We start from the raw sequence: 16,565 nt of genomic DNA on the forward strand, positions 1-16,565 counted from the left end.
AGGGGTGATCTTTATTTTCAGTTAAAAACTTCATCGTAACTCTATAATTTGTAATATGTTATATTCATATTTTATTATAATTAAACTATGGACTTTTATGCATTCATGGGAAATTAAAAAATCATTGGAGTGCTGGCCAAGGGTTATACGATAAACAGAAAGGCAAATGGGGAGAAAAGTTTCACACACGTTGAATTAAATTTTAAGAGTTTATGGAGCTCTTTTTTTCAAATGTGAGTATGAAATTGAATACTAAAAGAGACACAATGGGACGAAAATGAAGGTATCGAGCACAGTTACATCTATCCATTAAAGAGAATATTCGAATAGATACATATGTATGTACTTTAGTACCTGCTCTACTATGTGATAGTTAGAAAAGGTAAGAAACATGGTAATGATTACGAAGATATAAGGTATATAAGGTACTATTATTCGTTGTACTTGACGTACAAGGCAAGCGACAAATTCAATTGAGATTCTTATCAGTTACCGCAGCCTATGAAATGAAAATCCAATTAGATGTAAAATGAAAATGTAATTCCATTAACGAAAAAATCGATCATTGCCCACCAACTAATTGTTTCGTTATGAGAAAAAGAACTATATGTAACTATCTAAAATTTAAACGAGCAATCACGTATATTATAACAAAGGTTCTTTCAAACCTATTTTCTTTAAACTCAGAAATATATTTGGATGATAGAGAAACGCGGTTTATTAGTCTTAAATTTATTAGAAGTTATTAAAATATTTATTTTGGCGTATCTACTGCATCGAGCAAACAACGAAATAAGAAATCCTCCACTTCCTGTTACAAAGTTTTTCGCCCGACGACCGTGAATTACTGGTCGCGACTATTCTATCTGAAGTTTACGAGCGTTTCCGCCGTTCGATATTCGTCTTGGAGACAACAGAACAGGCGTATCGTGTCTGGTATCGCGTAACACCGCTTTTCTGAAGGAATTTTATATTGCGAAGTGGAAGAATGCAACGTCTATAATTCTGTGTCGAACCACGCTACTCGCTCTAGTATCAGACATTTTTATATTTTTATTTTTTTACCGAGAAACCACGTTGATCTTCCTCCATCACGCTTTCTTCGTGCAATTTATTTTCTTCACGAAGAGCAAACGAAACAAAGCAAACATGAATTTTTGATTTTTGACTTGGTGCGAGATAAAATTTGCCATGTCACGAATGTTATTAGTCATACAAACAAGGGATTGTACCTTCTCTACTTTAATCTCTTACGCGTTGTACCTTTTTGTTGAATATCAATAACAATGCTATGAATAAATATCAAATAGTCAGCTGGAAGTGTACAAGGTGTTCCAGAATAAAGGTATGTGGCGGATCGGTATCAACAGGACGCCGACAGGTCGAGGCATCAACACGGCGCAACACCTGCCGGGCGATCCGCTGGTACCAACCGCCAACACTAGAGGGCTACGACGACAACGAGTCTGTCTAACTCGCTAGCGGTCGAATATACGAGCGATTGATACAAATACCGCACCTAGCGAGACTCCTTCTACGTCTAAGGCAGGGACTACCGCGCATAGCCTTACTGACGAGTCCACCGGTAGTCCCGGGACGAAACGCTAAACTCTCTTTTCATCCGCCACAGGTATTTATTTCGATCAAATTGTCGAGGTACAGATTTAGGCGAAGGATAATTCAGTTGCTTCGTAATTATATAGTATAGGATTTTATTTATTCAGAAATATTAGAAATTAAGGTTTCCAATAATTTCTATCCTAAATGATAAGTTTATTGATAGATGGATCTATCGTTATTTAACATGAACTAAAAATACAGTAATGTGCTATAACTAAGACAACTAAATGGGTAGTTCACAACTTACAACTAATAGCTTACAACTCATAACGACTCGGCTACTCAACTCTCGACTCCCCACAACTCGACTCTTAGTTAACGACTACCGATTAATTCTTTTTTGTCTTTTTTCATACGCCCATCACGTACATGTTTCATAACCATCCGCAATCATGATCACGCAGGCCTTCTTCCGCGTAACTATTCGACTGAAGGACCGACGATGCATTCTGGGCTTGGCCCATTGAAGTTTCCCAACCCTTTCGGCCTGTCGGGGGATTTCTCGCAACATTGTTTACAGTTCACCCGATATTTCTTAGGCAATCTGTCCACGATACTACAATAGAATTGTAAAAGATCATTTTTTAATCCATATTGACGATGGATGGATCCTTAAATATAATTAAAGACAATTATAAGGGATCGTTTTGAAATGGAGGAACGATTGCTTTAAATGGGAATTTTAGCTTCTTCTGGAATGAAATAAAACAGAATATTTGTTCTGATATCCAAGAGACAGTGTAGCATAAAACAAATTAGAACAGTTAATTGACTTCGACCTTACGCTTGAATAGAGATCTGGTGGAAATAAAAACCAATGCAAAATTGAATTTGACACCCTAATAGCGTTCGATTTTACCGAATGTAACTTCGTCTTCTTTTTTTCATCTAGCCATATCTCTTTATTCGATACCAAATTTTTCAATAGCCAAAATGTAGACACACGAGGTTTAATAACTTTTCACGTTCAATACGTTCGTTACAACTTCCCAGTATCCCACCATTTTCTATGCTATCAACTCGAAGCTTGGAAACAACAATTGTTTACTCGAAGAGAATCACAAAGCCCTGTGAAAGAAAAATAATCAATATTTTTTGATAGTGTTTCTTTCAAATTTAAATTATTTAATTACCCAAATTATTAGAATATCGAAGAGCAGCGTAATAGAGGAAGTAAACGTGAAAATAACAATTATTCGACTTTATATTTACACCGAATGGCATTAAATTGTATAAATCATTTTCAATTTTAAAATTATTATCCAATAGTTCAGATAGCTCATTGTATCGATAAAAATGGAACTAAAATTAAACAGGAAGCTTAGAACTTGTTAGTTTTCATAATGACGTCACATCGATGATAAATTTAGCATTATAAAAATATTACAAAATTAATTTATACACCTAATAAAATAACCAAACTCACGGAGATTAGCTCACATTAAAAAAGAAATGTATGCGAAATGTCGCGAATATATTCCAGCGAAGCTAAAATAAAGATTGAAATGTTTTGAATGGCTCGTGTTGATAATAAAAATAACTGTGGCAACGGACACGAACACGTTGATAGTGGTCACTGTAGTCGCTATAGATAACAAAGAAAATCTCGGATCCGTTTCTCGATGTAAATTCAACTGCCGACAATGCTCAATAAACTGAACCATAAAGCGAAGCATTCAGTCGCTCACACGTAAATACTTAGCTGCGCCTAATTTTCGTAAACGAACCAAGTATAATCACATTCCACGGAATTCTGCCTTCCATACCCTCTCTATCCTTGGCTCTTCCCATTCGCGAGAAATACGAACGCGTACTCCGATCATTTAACTGTGGGACACGGCGTATCTACGGGCATACGTAACTATAAGTCGGTTAAAAATAGAATCTCGCGTTAAATAATCGTAGATGAAATTCGAAAACGAAACAAGCATCGAGTTATCCATTGATCTTCCAAGTTCGATCCAAACTACTGTAATTACAGTTACGTAAGATTACTTACTTAACACTCTATTATATAACCGGAACTTCGTTTTTTGTAAAATTGAAATTTATATAGTTTCTTGCTTTGGTTTGAAAACTAAGAATTAATAATCGGATAGTATGAACAGACTACTTAGTATCGAAATAACGATATAGTGGCGTACAAGTTTCCAGGCAGATAATTTTTTTACTTTGACAAATCTGTTCTGAAAATAAGATCTAAACGAATTTTAACTAATGTTGGATATAGAACATGATAGAATTTATTTGTCGTAGAATCCTTTTTATTTTAAATTTTATGCTCTTACGTTTTAACGTGGAATTATTCTCAGGATTACTACGTTTCGTATATATGTATGCGACATTCATACGATAATCACTTATTATTCACGTTATAGTACCACGCCATAATAATTTGCTTATAATTCTCAATGAGAATTGATTGTAAAATTCTTTCAAATAAAATAAAAATGTGTGCGACATATAAGTACTTTAATTATAGTGTTCGGCTTAGTAGTAAAACGACAGAGGTTTTGATACGTCTTATTTCATAATTGATATTAAAGCAACGAGTAGTTAATTAGCATGTAATTAAAGTAAAAATTGCAAAGCAACTAGCTGCGACGTACTTATTTCCTACCTTTGTGCAAAAAGAACTAAAACAAGAGTTAACTTAAAACTAGTTATTGATCCGAAGTCTTAACTACGTCAAATATTTAATATTAACGTGTTGTCTGACCATCGATTGTTTTCTATGTTTTATCACTTGCGCTCGCAGTGAAATTTTAATTTTCATACAGCATTCTTTTTATCGGGTTATTAAAGATATTTATTGTACTTTTTCGAAAGAACTTTAAAATAAAATTTGATTCCATCGATCATATGAAATAGAGAATTTCTGAAACCTTGATATTTCTCTTTACCATATGATCCACCTTATATGAAATAATATTATTTGCTTAAAAACACAACAAACATTTTAAGCGATTTAAATCATTTTCACAATTCCAATCACCGATGATAAAAGATGAAACTTTCGACCAATAAATTAAAAAAAAAGAATGAAATTACAACAAACACTCAGCATAATAGCTTCCTACATTCAACTAAAAATTAATAAAAAATGAAATATGAAGAATACAACAAATCCAGAAGATACAACTTTCCATCTATCTATGATTCTGTATAACATTTGCTCTGCATACTTCAAAGTTTGCCCAAAGCTAAATATTAAATATTGAAAATCAAACATCAAAAACAAGTCAAATATCAAGGAATTCAGAGCGATGTTCCTCGCCCCACTTATCATTCCATACTCTCCCATAACATCTGTTCTCATTCCTCCAAGATTCCTCCAAAACTGTTAATTTCCTCCGGAACAAGAAGTGAATTCTTTGCAAAATCTTTGGAGAAATCTAAATTTCTAATCCGGTCAGAGATGAATAGCCAGAGGGATGCACCGGACCGTGCAGAATTGAAATGTAAACCAGACGAGTCTTGACTTCTGCGGGCGTAAAGTTTCGATTGCTGCAACGTCCCCTGTGATACGTAATCGTGGAAAGCGAAAAAAAAGAGGAAAAAGCTCGAACGGAAGGAAGAAGAGGCGAACGTCTTTACATCGAGGCTGGTTCGCGAAAGGTTGTAGACCTTGCTTGTATGTATTATTAACGCGGTGTACATCGATTTTGTCTGCCTGCCTCCGTAAACTCATTTCCATCGCCGCGGAAACGCTCTTCGAAACGAATCGATCTACCGTCGAGGATTTTCTCAACACCTCACCAAAGAGAAATCGACGTGAATCGTGGACGTCGTGACCGATCGACGGACCGTCCGGTCAACGAAGCGATTTACCAAAGAACGTTTAAATCGAAGGCTTCGACGCGGAGGTGGTGAGTTTATTTGTTTGCACGCTTTTGCGCGCGGACGTTCCTTTATTGAGGATTAGCCGTATTGTTCATTGGAATGTGAAGTATAAGTGGTAGAAGAAGTGGAAAAAATGTATGGACGATGTAGTAGAATGAAATGAGTAAAAGGGATTATTAAGCTCTTTCGTACGTGTAACGATTTAGTAACATTAATGAATTATTGAATTTGAAGATATCGTTTGTAAATTTTGATGTTATTAGTTGTAAGTGTCGTAAGTTGTAAAACACGATGACAACCAGTCGAAAAGTTATAGAAACTTCTTTTTTTTTTATTTGGAAGAATTTTACAATCAATTCTCATTGAATTATAAGTATATAAATTGAATTATAAGTAAATTATTCTGGCGTGGTACTATAACGTGAATAATAAGTGTTTATCGTATGTTTGATTCTAGCTGAATCTAATGTTTAAATCTAATAGAAACTTAGTTGGAAAAGTAGTTAGTTTTTGTAAGTTTTGAAATATTAGTGATTTTTGTTATAAATTGACGTTATTGGCTACTGATCTGCGATTAGTGTATTTTAATCTATTATTTACTGTTACTATTTCCTTGGAGCATTTACATTTTCTCACTATTTAATTTTATAAGATTAATGTCGTAAGAATAACAGTCAATATGCAAGATAATATAGAGAAAGGAAACAGATGAGTAGAAAAAATAAAGAAAGTTAGAACGAGGTATAATTACTCGTTTACTCAATTTTTAGGTAAAAAGATAAAAAAGAGAATTTGCATGAATATAAATGGACGTTAAGAATGTATGAGAAAATTTCAGTGTCATGGCCATGACAATAGAAAAGAAAATTTATAAGCAAAAAACGTGTTTGATCAATCGTAAATAATAGAAGAAGGACAATAGAAGGAAAAGAGAATTAAAGTTATCGCTTAACATTGTTCAAAGAGACATGTAATAAATTAGTATGAAGTATAGGAAGTATGAAAGATAACGATACACGAATAAGCTAGGAAAACATCGTACAATGGCGAATAAAAAATGTAAAAAGTTAGGAGAGAATCGCGAAACAAGATAGAATGTACAGATGAATTTCTTTTTCAATTTCCTCTGCGAGAGAAATAGAATCTATGTTGTCACTGAGACAAGATTATAAATTCCAGGAAGCATTACAAAGTAAAAAGTTTCAGTGGCATTACGAAGATTAACTGAGTTTACAAACGACCGTAATGCAAAAACACTCTGACGAGTATCATAATAACCATTAAAGCCGATTATTTTCAAAGAGAAAGATTAGTAACAATGTTATCACGTCACTGATTAATTTACTAAATAAATTAAAAAGGAATAATAAAGAAAACAACCGTTTCTTTGGAATAATATAATACGTCGATTATTAAAATGTTTAATTGTACCCAAATATTTCATTTTATATAGCAAACCTCCTCTCCCAAATTTTATATAAAAAATTCTTTTCTTTTTATAAAAAGCGCTCAAAAGAAAAGCAAAAAGAAGTGTGCAAGAAGATCGCTACACTCTGCACATAAACAAGGTTATATTTCTATTGTCGTAGCCACACAGACAAGATTCGCGTTCATCGGATCACGTCGATCTATTTCGTAGCGCGTCCTAAAATAAAAAAAGTCGAAGCTTGGAAAGAATCGTGCAACTCAACTGAGAACTATTTCACGTTGCTGCGGTTCCCGCAAGAAAGAAGATGTCAGCTGTCCGAAAAACGCGTCGATCCCTTTGATCATCCGGAACTTGGTACGTCCGGATCCGATTATCGATTTTAGACTCAATCAAATTCGACGTTCGTACCAGAACTCTCCAGAAAAATAACAGAAAGAATATCTTCCACATTGAACATATTGTACATAATGTAAAGAGAATCTTCTTGACAGATCCTCTGATAAATCCGAAAGTAATATATTTTATAGTTTAATGATTGAAATACGATAGATTCCATACTCGAATAACATTAAACGATCTAAAGCATTCTGACTGTAATTTTAACTCATTTGGAGCCAATGACGTAATACAAAGACAGAATACAGAATTTAAATCACTCATTTACTTCCTTCTTAATCGTCTTAGAAAGAGATAAAATCTACATTGTTATTGCGACAAAATTATAAATTCTATTAACAGGAGCATTACGAAATCAAAATTTCGATAGTATTAAGATTAATCCTGAACTTACAAACATATGTCATGCTAAAAAGTATCGTATTAACCATTCAAATGAATTATCCTTCAGAAAGAATATTTAAAAAATCTCAAAGAGATTCTAAGGGATTTGTAAAAAAATTATAAAGAAATTATAAAAAAAATGATCTTCCCTGAGCCAGGCAACGACATACCAGTTGTGTGTAACTTATTCCCTCCTCCAACATAAAGAGGAACGAAAGACCCATTTTCCAAAAATCGTCTTATAACATCGATAGTTTCAAAAGAATCGAATAAAACTCGTATGGAAATCCAAAAGAAAGAAAAATCAGAAACTCACCCGAGGATGGTCCCATAATTTGATCCAAGCTACCACCATCAACCACTGCAGCCCATTGCGATTCTGCCGAGCATAGCGTCCGGAAGGTACACGAAAAATTCGTGTCTATCGGTGATATATTTTGACTGTTTCACCGCGACATGACAAATTCACTCGACAGAGGAACACGACAGAAGTTGCTGGCGCGTCGCGCGGTCGTTGAATAATTCCTGTCTCTCCCCTTGGCGGGGGTCCGTCTTGTGGCGCGGAAAGCAGGCTGACAGGTAGCGGCGGTGATCGACTCGTGTCTTCCGTCCGAGCGGATTCTCGAAATCGCGCGCGAGTAGGAGCGACGACGAGCGAGGGTCGTCGCCGTTTGGCCGGGAACAGGCGACCACCCCGCCGTATATCTTCCCTTTGATGCCACGTGCTGGATTTAACGGGCGCCGGGGAAACACGGATGGAGAGGAGAGAATCAAGGGTGGAGAAGGATAAAGATAGAGATAAAGAGAGAGGGAGATTGGTTGCGAGAACTACGTCGGCGCGAGGCGTCGCGACGCCTACACCGACGCGCGCAGTGCGCGCCTCTGTGTGTTTCGAAGAGCAGAGGGAAGCTACCTCTCTCGATCTGTGGATCGCGCACGTGGATCGAGAATCAATTCTTTGCGGTTTGAAGAAGACGGTTTTCTTGGTAGTCCAAACCTGTTAACACGAGAAGATAAGTTAACTCGTTATTCGGTTTATTACTGTTTTGGGTTTATTTATTTAGAGATCTTCTGTTTTTATACATGTCGTCCTGTTTCGATTGAGAATTAATAAATTGTATGATAAATACATTCGTGCATTTAAGGAAGGATTTCATACATACAAGAACATTCATTATTTATGATGTATTCAAAAACATATTAATATGTATTACAAACAATGAGTGTATGGAATCCTTTTATAAATATGTCCATTGTCTATATAATATTTATTGTTTATATAGAATTACGTTTGGTTCAAAAAAAAATTAATTCTATGTATACATGCACATTTGTATGTGTAGTATTTTTAAAAGGGTAAAGATTCGATAGTGAGTTGATTATTTAAAAAACTGAGGGAGTCTGTAACGAAGAAATCAAGATATTGTACAATTTTCTTATAATTGAATTTATTCCAACATTGGACCTACAAGATAGATACGTTAAGTTTTTATCTAATCTTAAAAATAGAATTAAAGAAGAATCTTCAATAGGATTATATAAGAAATTACAAATATACATGTCCATAAATACACAAAAAGAATTATACAACCTTTATTGGTGTTGAGAAATTCAGAATCGCACATTACATCTCATTTGAATTAATTTTTTATTTCAAAATAAACGTTTCCCTACAATGAGGAATCCTATATATTATTCGTCGAGTCGATTCCCAATGCTCACTGAAAATTTATGAAATAGCTCGTACTTTACCATATTCACTCGAACAGGAAACCTTTCTTTGCATTATGCATGTATCTATGTTCGAAAACAACATTTTTCCAACCAAACTTACGGCAAACTCTGTGGTACACGTTCGTACACGGAAGTCGATTATTTAATAATATATTAACGTATTTAATACATACAGCATGCCCTCCAATTTAATGTCAAAACTTCGGGAACCTGTAAGGGATCGATAAACTAATTGTAAATAAAGAGAAAAGAAAAAAAATTTTCGTTTGCTCATTTATTTATTTACACTTATTTGTTCGTGCTATCGTCTATTTTATGAAGAGCGTTCAAAATGCTCTCTGCAACAATGCAAGCATTACATCAAACATTGATCGTTCTAATTGCAGCTAAATATTGCCCTGGAGATATCAGATACATTACAGCTATGATTCGGTCTCTTGGAATACACAAGTGTAAATAAATAATTAAAAGAACGAAAACGTTTTTGTTTCTTTTTCCGCGACTGTCCCCAGGACGAAGTGAAAAGGTCTTGACATTTAAATTGGGGTCACCCTATATATTACTTCTTCATAAATCAACAAAATATGTATGATCTAATACATTTTAAGTACTAATTGCACATGTGCAAAGTACCGTATTTATGATGCGTGACTAAAATATAAATAAAATGAAGTCGATTGTCGAAAATGAATCGAAAATCCATGCCTACATATTTTCTCAATGAAATTGACCATATAAATTAATAAATTTCATATATTATTTAAATTGATATTACATACTGCAGGTTCCTACTTTAAATTTTTATGATACGTTTTTTCTTAATCGTTAATGAAGATAGATATTACTATTATGAAAGAAATATGACATTCTATGAAGGCAATTTAAATAAGAAGACAGGGTCAACGAAAATTACTTATATCCATTGTAAATCTTTCACTTTTATTATGTCAAACGAAAAAACAATGTTTCCAACATCATTGAAACAACTTCTAATTATACCCTTACTATCTTCAAAAGTATATACATCTCAAATCGCCATTTCTGAACAATCAAAATGAAAATCAATAGAATTATCGCGATGAAGCGAAAAAGAGTGGTCTTATCATTCGAGAAGATCGTTCAAGGATTTGCTTGATTCGTTCGCCAAATTCAATTCAGACTCGGAAGGCAGATAGTTGTAAGTTACAAGCGTAGCCGGTCTGATTAATTTGAACAATAGTTTCGAGGTACAATAGACCTATATCTAGTGATGACAATGGAAGTTTAAAATGCCCTGACTCTATTAAAGTATAACTGGACCGCGACATAAACTTTGTCCACTTCCCATTGACTAATTGTTTTCGTGACGTTATGGTTTACCGTTGGTGGAAGTTATGGAAATGAACCTAGGCTATCCATCAGATATCCTAGCAATTCGATTTTCTACGTTTTCGAGTTCCCACTGTCCTTGTTCCGTACCGACGACGTACGAGAAAGAATAGAAGAGGAGGATCTGCATTTCCAATGAAGACCGCCCGTCGACACTGCAATTTGGAACCGCGATTTCTAAGCAGAACGGATTGTTCACTTACTGCACGCCCTTTTTCTGTGAATCCACAAAGAGTTTGACACAACGAAAAAATCTGAAATCCCGATCGTGCCAAGAAAACTGAGGACACTGATCGATGTTGTTATTGAGAAGTTGAAAAAGTAAGGTAACTTCTTCTTTCCTTGTAATTTCTATCGTTTAAACTAATTAAGATATCAAAGATTAACTCTGCTGCATTCTTCACAGCGTTCTGAATTAATCATATTTTTCAGTCGCTAAAAAGTTTCTTAACTTTGAAGAAGATGAAAAGAATCATTAATGACATACTTGATTTCCCGTTTCAACGGTATGATAAATATTTCCTTAAAATATTAAAAGATCTTTTCTTTGTTGAAATGAGAGAGAGACATCGTCTCCTGAGATTTTTCGTGGTTATAGTGGGCGTTCGGCAACAGCTGGTAGAAAATTTATGAGATGGTTCAATAAACCAAAATAAGAGAGAAATGGAGAATAACAGAACTCACGTTTTAGACTTCGTTTTATAGTTACTGACATTCGAAAATCGATGTGTATACGTGTTTATATCTGCGCATGTGTACCTGTGTTCGAATGTAACGCTGCACTTTCCTACCCGCCGAATTAATTAGGTAAAACTCGAGGGAATTCTTTTAGTTGATTCTCGATGAATGGAACCTTTATGCGTCATTAGTAATACTTTCGGAAGTAGCGTTCATGGCACGTTTGGTTATTGGAAATACGATGGACATAAAAAATAAATGAAAAAACATTATTACAATTGATAAATGAAATTGCTCTGAATGCTAAATATCCAATTCAAAAATAGCTTCTTCTTTAAAATACGAGTGTCGTAAAATTATAATTATTTACAGAACTCATACTTCCGCTTCTTCGAACGATACAATATGTAAATATTAGCTGTTTACTATTTTAGTAACAAAGATTTAAAAATATCGTAGTTCGATGATCGACACACGTATCTACGAAAACTATATCGATACTACTTTGAATTGGTTGAAGAACGATAAATAAAAGATATAAAGATCTATGTGCATACATACACCAATGTTCTTCTCCCTTCCTTGATAACAAAAACCACGTTAAAAACGAAAAAACGACAGTTTTACGGAAAAGCCAATATTATTGTCAGCTACTTTAATAGGTCACTTTACCATTTTCGTTTATATTTGGAAATGTTATTTCAATCGGAAGGAAAGATGGAATTAAATTGAAAGAGCTCAACTTTCGACATTTATAGAATCAGTTTTAAATATCACTGAACGAAATTCAAACGGGGAATGAGAAACAAATTGTTCATAGCTTAATGAAGTACTAGCAGCTTGATCTAGGATGCAGTTATCGCAAAAAGATAGTGCTAGACCGCAAGCAAACATGTTTACAGCCTGCATGTTGGAAATACTTTCTACAACTCGTCTAGAAAATCTTTTGTGGAGAGAAAAATAAACACGAACCACTTGTTCTGTGATATTTTCTTTTTTTGAGAAATTTTAGTTTGATGATATTTAATTTATTGACTACATAATCTCTCTCTAAAGCCACTTATTTTTGTCGTCCTAATTAAGAGTAATATTTCTAACGAATCATTTTTTTATTCATTGCAGTAGTTACTAAAAGATAAAAAATAAAAAATAATATCATACCTTTCATAAAACTTTACTAAATTCTTTCTTGCTACATACATATATATCTCATCCCGTTCATGAAATTTCGAAAATGTTTCATCTAATTCGTTTATATATTTTTGTTTCAGCATTATCTCAGAATAAAAATCCTATAAAAAAAATAGCAGAAATGCTATATTTAAAAAAAAAGGTGAATCAGACTAAGGTCAATTCAGCTATTATTTTATGGAAAAAATAAATACCTGCCGGTCTCTCGTTTGATACCAAAAGAGATCTTCGTCGGATGACACCAAAAGTACACCGATCTCCGTAAAACATTCAAAATCAAATAAATCAATAAGCGATAAAATAAAATGAATTTACGAGACACAAAAGAAATAAAAATAAATTTCTTACGATATAAACCAGCCGCAAACAGTTTTGAAAATGACTGACATTTCAAATACGCAGCAACATGAATAATAGGACGTATTCAAAAATTTCGGAGAATGTCGATATATGCCACGGAATTCCAATTTTATCAGCCACAATCAATGCGTGTGCACAAACATTACATATTGTTTGCTTAATTATTCAACAGCAGCGTAAGCTTGGAATTTAAATAGTTAATTACATTACCCCACAATCGGAAATGAATCATTGTATTCCACCAGTAGCTGATTTAGCTACTTCGTTCGTTAGTCATCGTCATAGACGTCGTGTTTGGGGGCTGATCTTAATTCTCTGATACTTATATATGTAATTATCTTCCCGGATTAGTGACGACGTTATGATTAACAACCGATGTAACAATCGATGTAATCCACCGATGAAATCCATGTAAAGGCTTGATTATGATGAACGATGTGAAGAAAATAAACCATGACGAAATTTTGCGTGAAAATATACAAAATAGAAGTATTCTCGATGTGTGGAGACTTTCACCGAGACAAATATCACGGCTATGTACAGTATGCTGATTACAAAACCTTCTAATATCGGATTTAGTGCTTTAAGTAATATCGATTTCCTTTTTGTCCTCGTAGAATACGAGAACACTCGATTTTATCAAGTATTTTACTGGAAAATTAGAGTTTATACAATCTCCTTATTGTAAAATATGAAATGTTCCTTTTTTTCTAAAAAAGCCAAAATTTCTTATTATTTTTTCAACAATACAATTTCTTCAAATTTTTCCTAATAGCCGAAAATTTAATTTTTGTTCGAAAATATAAATTTAAAGAAAATTAAAATATAAAATGTTGAATATAATGAAAGTTTATGCTTAGAATCATTAAGTTTCGTAGCATGAAATTTAAGATTTATGGCTAAATATTGCCGAGTAGTGTATAAAACGTTACGGTTAACCGGTGCCATTTGTTCCAGTCCGAAAGTAATTTTTGTTCTTAAGTAACATAATAAACCTATCTTCAAGTGAATGTTTCAAATGTTATGATATCATTCAAACACTTTTAATTTTCCAATTTAATACTTGAATTGATTTCAGATCAATACTGATTTCCTTTTACCTTGAGGAGCTAAATAAAAACTTTTATAAGAATTTTGTAAATTTTTTCGAATCTAATTTTTGAAAATATCAATTTACTGTATCTCTTCCTCCTTTAAGGAATTGCTTAATCTTCGATTTCTGTGTTTTCAATTTTCGGAATTTATATCATTTTCCTTTCCGGGTGTTGCTTCCTGGCACACATATGTTTGGATTTGTAGAATCAGACCACTTTCACCGTATGATTCAAACACATTTTTATACAAACTTGAATATAATCTGTCACTTCAAATCACGAAATACATATAGTTCTTTTAAAAAAATTTACTTATGACCACGTGGCGGACATACCCCAAAATAGGACCAGACGACATGGCTTTTTTTCATTTCTTTCTATTATAATTCGTGAATCAAGCATGAATAGATTACAAAGATGGAAGCAATCCATTTCTTGCTATCACTCAGTAATAAAATGTTTATATTCAGACATATGTCATAAACCAAAGAATAAAAGTCAAGTCGTTGCTTTTAGTTTTTAAAATTATTATCAATAAAAATTAGGTGAGTAAAATCGAATGGAATCGAATGAAAAACTTCCTCCTCGCTGAAGCATTAGCTACCAGAATCTATAACCTTACAAATCTAACCCCGTACGCTGATCTCAATCATTTTTATCAAAAACATTATACGATAAATTTAGCTTATATTTCAAGGTGGTTGTACGTGAAAGTAATAATCAAACATCGGTAAACGGTAGTTACACGATAGTAAAAGCGAATTGTTGTTTGCATGTATAAGTAGGCAGAAAGGAGAGAAGAGGGTAAGTAATGGCATAACAGAAAAAGATGCAACGACAACAGAGTTGTCGTCATTATTATTGTATGAATCAACATCACGACGATGTCTTTGATGTGAATATGGTGGTTGAAGAGTGTAACAATGCTTCGAATGTGGATCTTTATAGGTATTTTCGTGCCGGACGCTTGCGCTGGAAGTACGACACGCAGTCAAACAAACTTGGAAACGGTCTAGATTGCGAAGCCGTTTCTTCACTACATCTTGGTCCCTGTGTGCTTTATGATTGTCTCTAAGTAAACCTAATAGCACATCCTTCCTCCCCTTTATTTGCTGTTAATAACAATGCGTCATTAATACTTCTGTTATTCTCTATAATTAAAAAAAAAAAAAGAAGGAAAAACTAAAAGCCACCTTGCCAGGATGTAGGCAGCAGGAAACACAATATTCATAGATAGCACAGCACCCTTGAGCATTACATGTTTTACAGCTATACCTCTCTTTCTTGGCTATAGTTGATGTATCCTCATTTTTATTAGAATCTTTTTGTTCCATATTACAACAACCATTAGGCAAAATTTCTTGTCTAGAGCATACAATGCCACGCTCATCTACTATTAGAACTTTACCCTATCAGAACGATAAGAAATCAGAATGTCACTTAATTTAACATATTATTTTCATTACTCCAGAATGTAATGTACCTGTATGGAATTACGACAAGGATGAACCATAGTATCGGTGTCATTTAAATTTGACACTGCTTCTACATTTAATGGATTCTCGTTTGTCCCTTGATCAACGATTGCCATCTGCCACAGTGGTGGTTTACCAGATGCTCTCAATTGCTCCGATAATGCATCATCATCAGAAATTAAGTCATCGTTATTGTCATTAATTAGCATAGGGTCCATGTCATCAAGATCATTATCCAAAGCAAATGTCTTTTTCTAGGGATCAGATAATATTCTGTTCTAAACTCCAAATTAAAATTCATATGTTTGATCATGCAAACTTTCATATACTTATAATATATATTTCAATACAATTTTCCGATATTGTTTACCTCGTTACGAAAAAGTGAAAAGGCGCAGTAGGTAAGAGACAAAGCAAAGATGAGCCCAAGTACGAGGCGCCGTCTAATGATCCTGAACAGGCTGCCACAACTCGGCATTCTTTCCACTTTTTGCAATTTATTCTCGTATTTTTATTCGACATTAAATTTCCAGTCTTCTATTCCAGCACATGATTGTAACTGATAGCACAAAGTAATTTTATTTAACTATTTCTGCTATAAAATTTTGTGTGATTAAAAATGCTAATCGCATGAAAAATATCAAAGTGTAAATTGATATACAAATTACATTCAGTATGACATGAGTTGATATAAAGAAAGTGTGGAAAATTTTTTTTTTATTATTATGTTGTTATGTTGTAGGTTATGTTGTTTTTGTTATAGTCACATTGCAAACGTTTTGTGAAACGCTTACCCATCTTCAAATGTGAATAGTTATAACATAAACTTTTTATCAGTCAATTGTATAATCAACAGGACAGACCGATATTTCGTTATAAAATTTATTAGGTTCTTGTCACCGAATGTCCAAATAGTGATATAAGAAGTGCATTGGCCTGCTCAATATGGCAGTAAAGTTGGCAGTACTTTATGTTAGATGTCACTGCTTGTTG

General features: G+C 33.7%; 2 protein-coding genes and 1 long non-coding RNA gene across 5 annotated transcripts in view; all 3 read right to left on the bottom strand.

Annotated features, from left to right (window-relative positions):
* Positions 1–8,003, bottom strand: part of LOC117239722 (beta-3 adrenergic receptor-like) — a 92,249-nt gene extending 84,246 nt beyond the window's left edge. The window contains exon 1 of the mRNA XM_033505527.1: positions 7,989–8,003. The gene's annotated coding sequence lies outside the window, so the exon portion shown is untranslated. The remainder of the gene's footprint in view (positions 1–7,988) is intronic.
* Positions 8,004–12,427: 4,424 nt separating this feature from the next.
* Positions 12,428–13,726, bottom strand: LOC117239649. Its single transcript, XR_004494502.1, has 2 exons — positions 12,838–13,726; positions 12,428–12,744 (listed from the first exon to the last, which is right to left on the bottom strand). It is a non-coding gene; the product is annotated as an uncharacterized LOC117239649 (long non-coding RNA).
* A 1,038-nt stretch (positions 13,727–14,764) lies between these two features.
* LOC117239626 (UPF0454 protein C12orf49 homolog) lies at positions 14,765–16,531 on the bottom strand. 3 transcript variants are annotated; one of them, XM_033505347.1, is made up of 5 exons: positions 16,367–16,531; positions 15,943–16,131; positions 15,581–15,826; positions 15,291–15,506; positions 14,765–15,209 (listed from the first exon to the last, which is right to left on the bottom strand). In XM_033505347.1, exons 2-5 carry the CDS (start codon positions 16,048–16,050, stop codon positions 14,790–14,792), a joined length of 990 nt encoding a protein of 329 aa, XP_033361238.1. In that variant the 5' UTR covers positions 16,051–16,131; positions 16,367–16,531; the 3' UTR covers positions 14,765–14,789. The 3 variants fall into 3 exon arrangements, with proteins under 3 accessions (XP_033361238.1, XP_033361240.1, XP_033361239.1); XM_033505349.1 differs by lacking the exon at positions 16,367–16,531 and having other exon boundaries at positions 15,581–15,850; positions 15,943–16,070; XM_033505348.1 differs by lacking the exon at positions 16,367–16,531 and having other exon boundaries at positions 15,581–15,855; positions 15,943–16,068.
* Between the last annotated feature and the right edge of the window lie 34 nt (positions 16,532–16,565).

This window comes from Bombus vosnesenskii, unplaced genomic scaffold, assembly GCF_011952255.1.
Source record: "Bombus vosnesenskii isolate JDL3184/JDL3185 unplaced genomic scaffold, Bvos_JDL3184-5_v1.1 scf7180000014105, whole genome shotgun sequence".
In the NCBI taxonomy this organism is placed as follows: Eukaryota; Metazoa; Arthropoda; class Insecta; order Hymenoptera; family Apidae; genus Bombus; species Bombus vosnesenskii.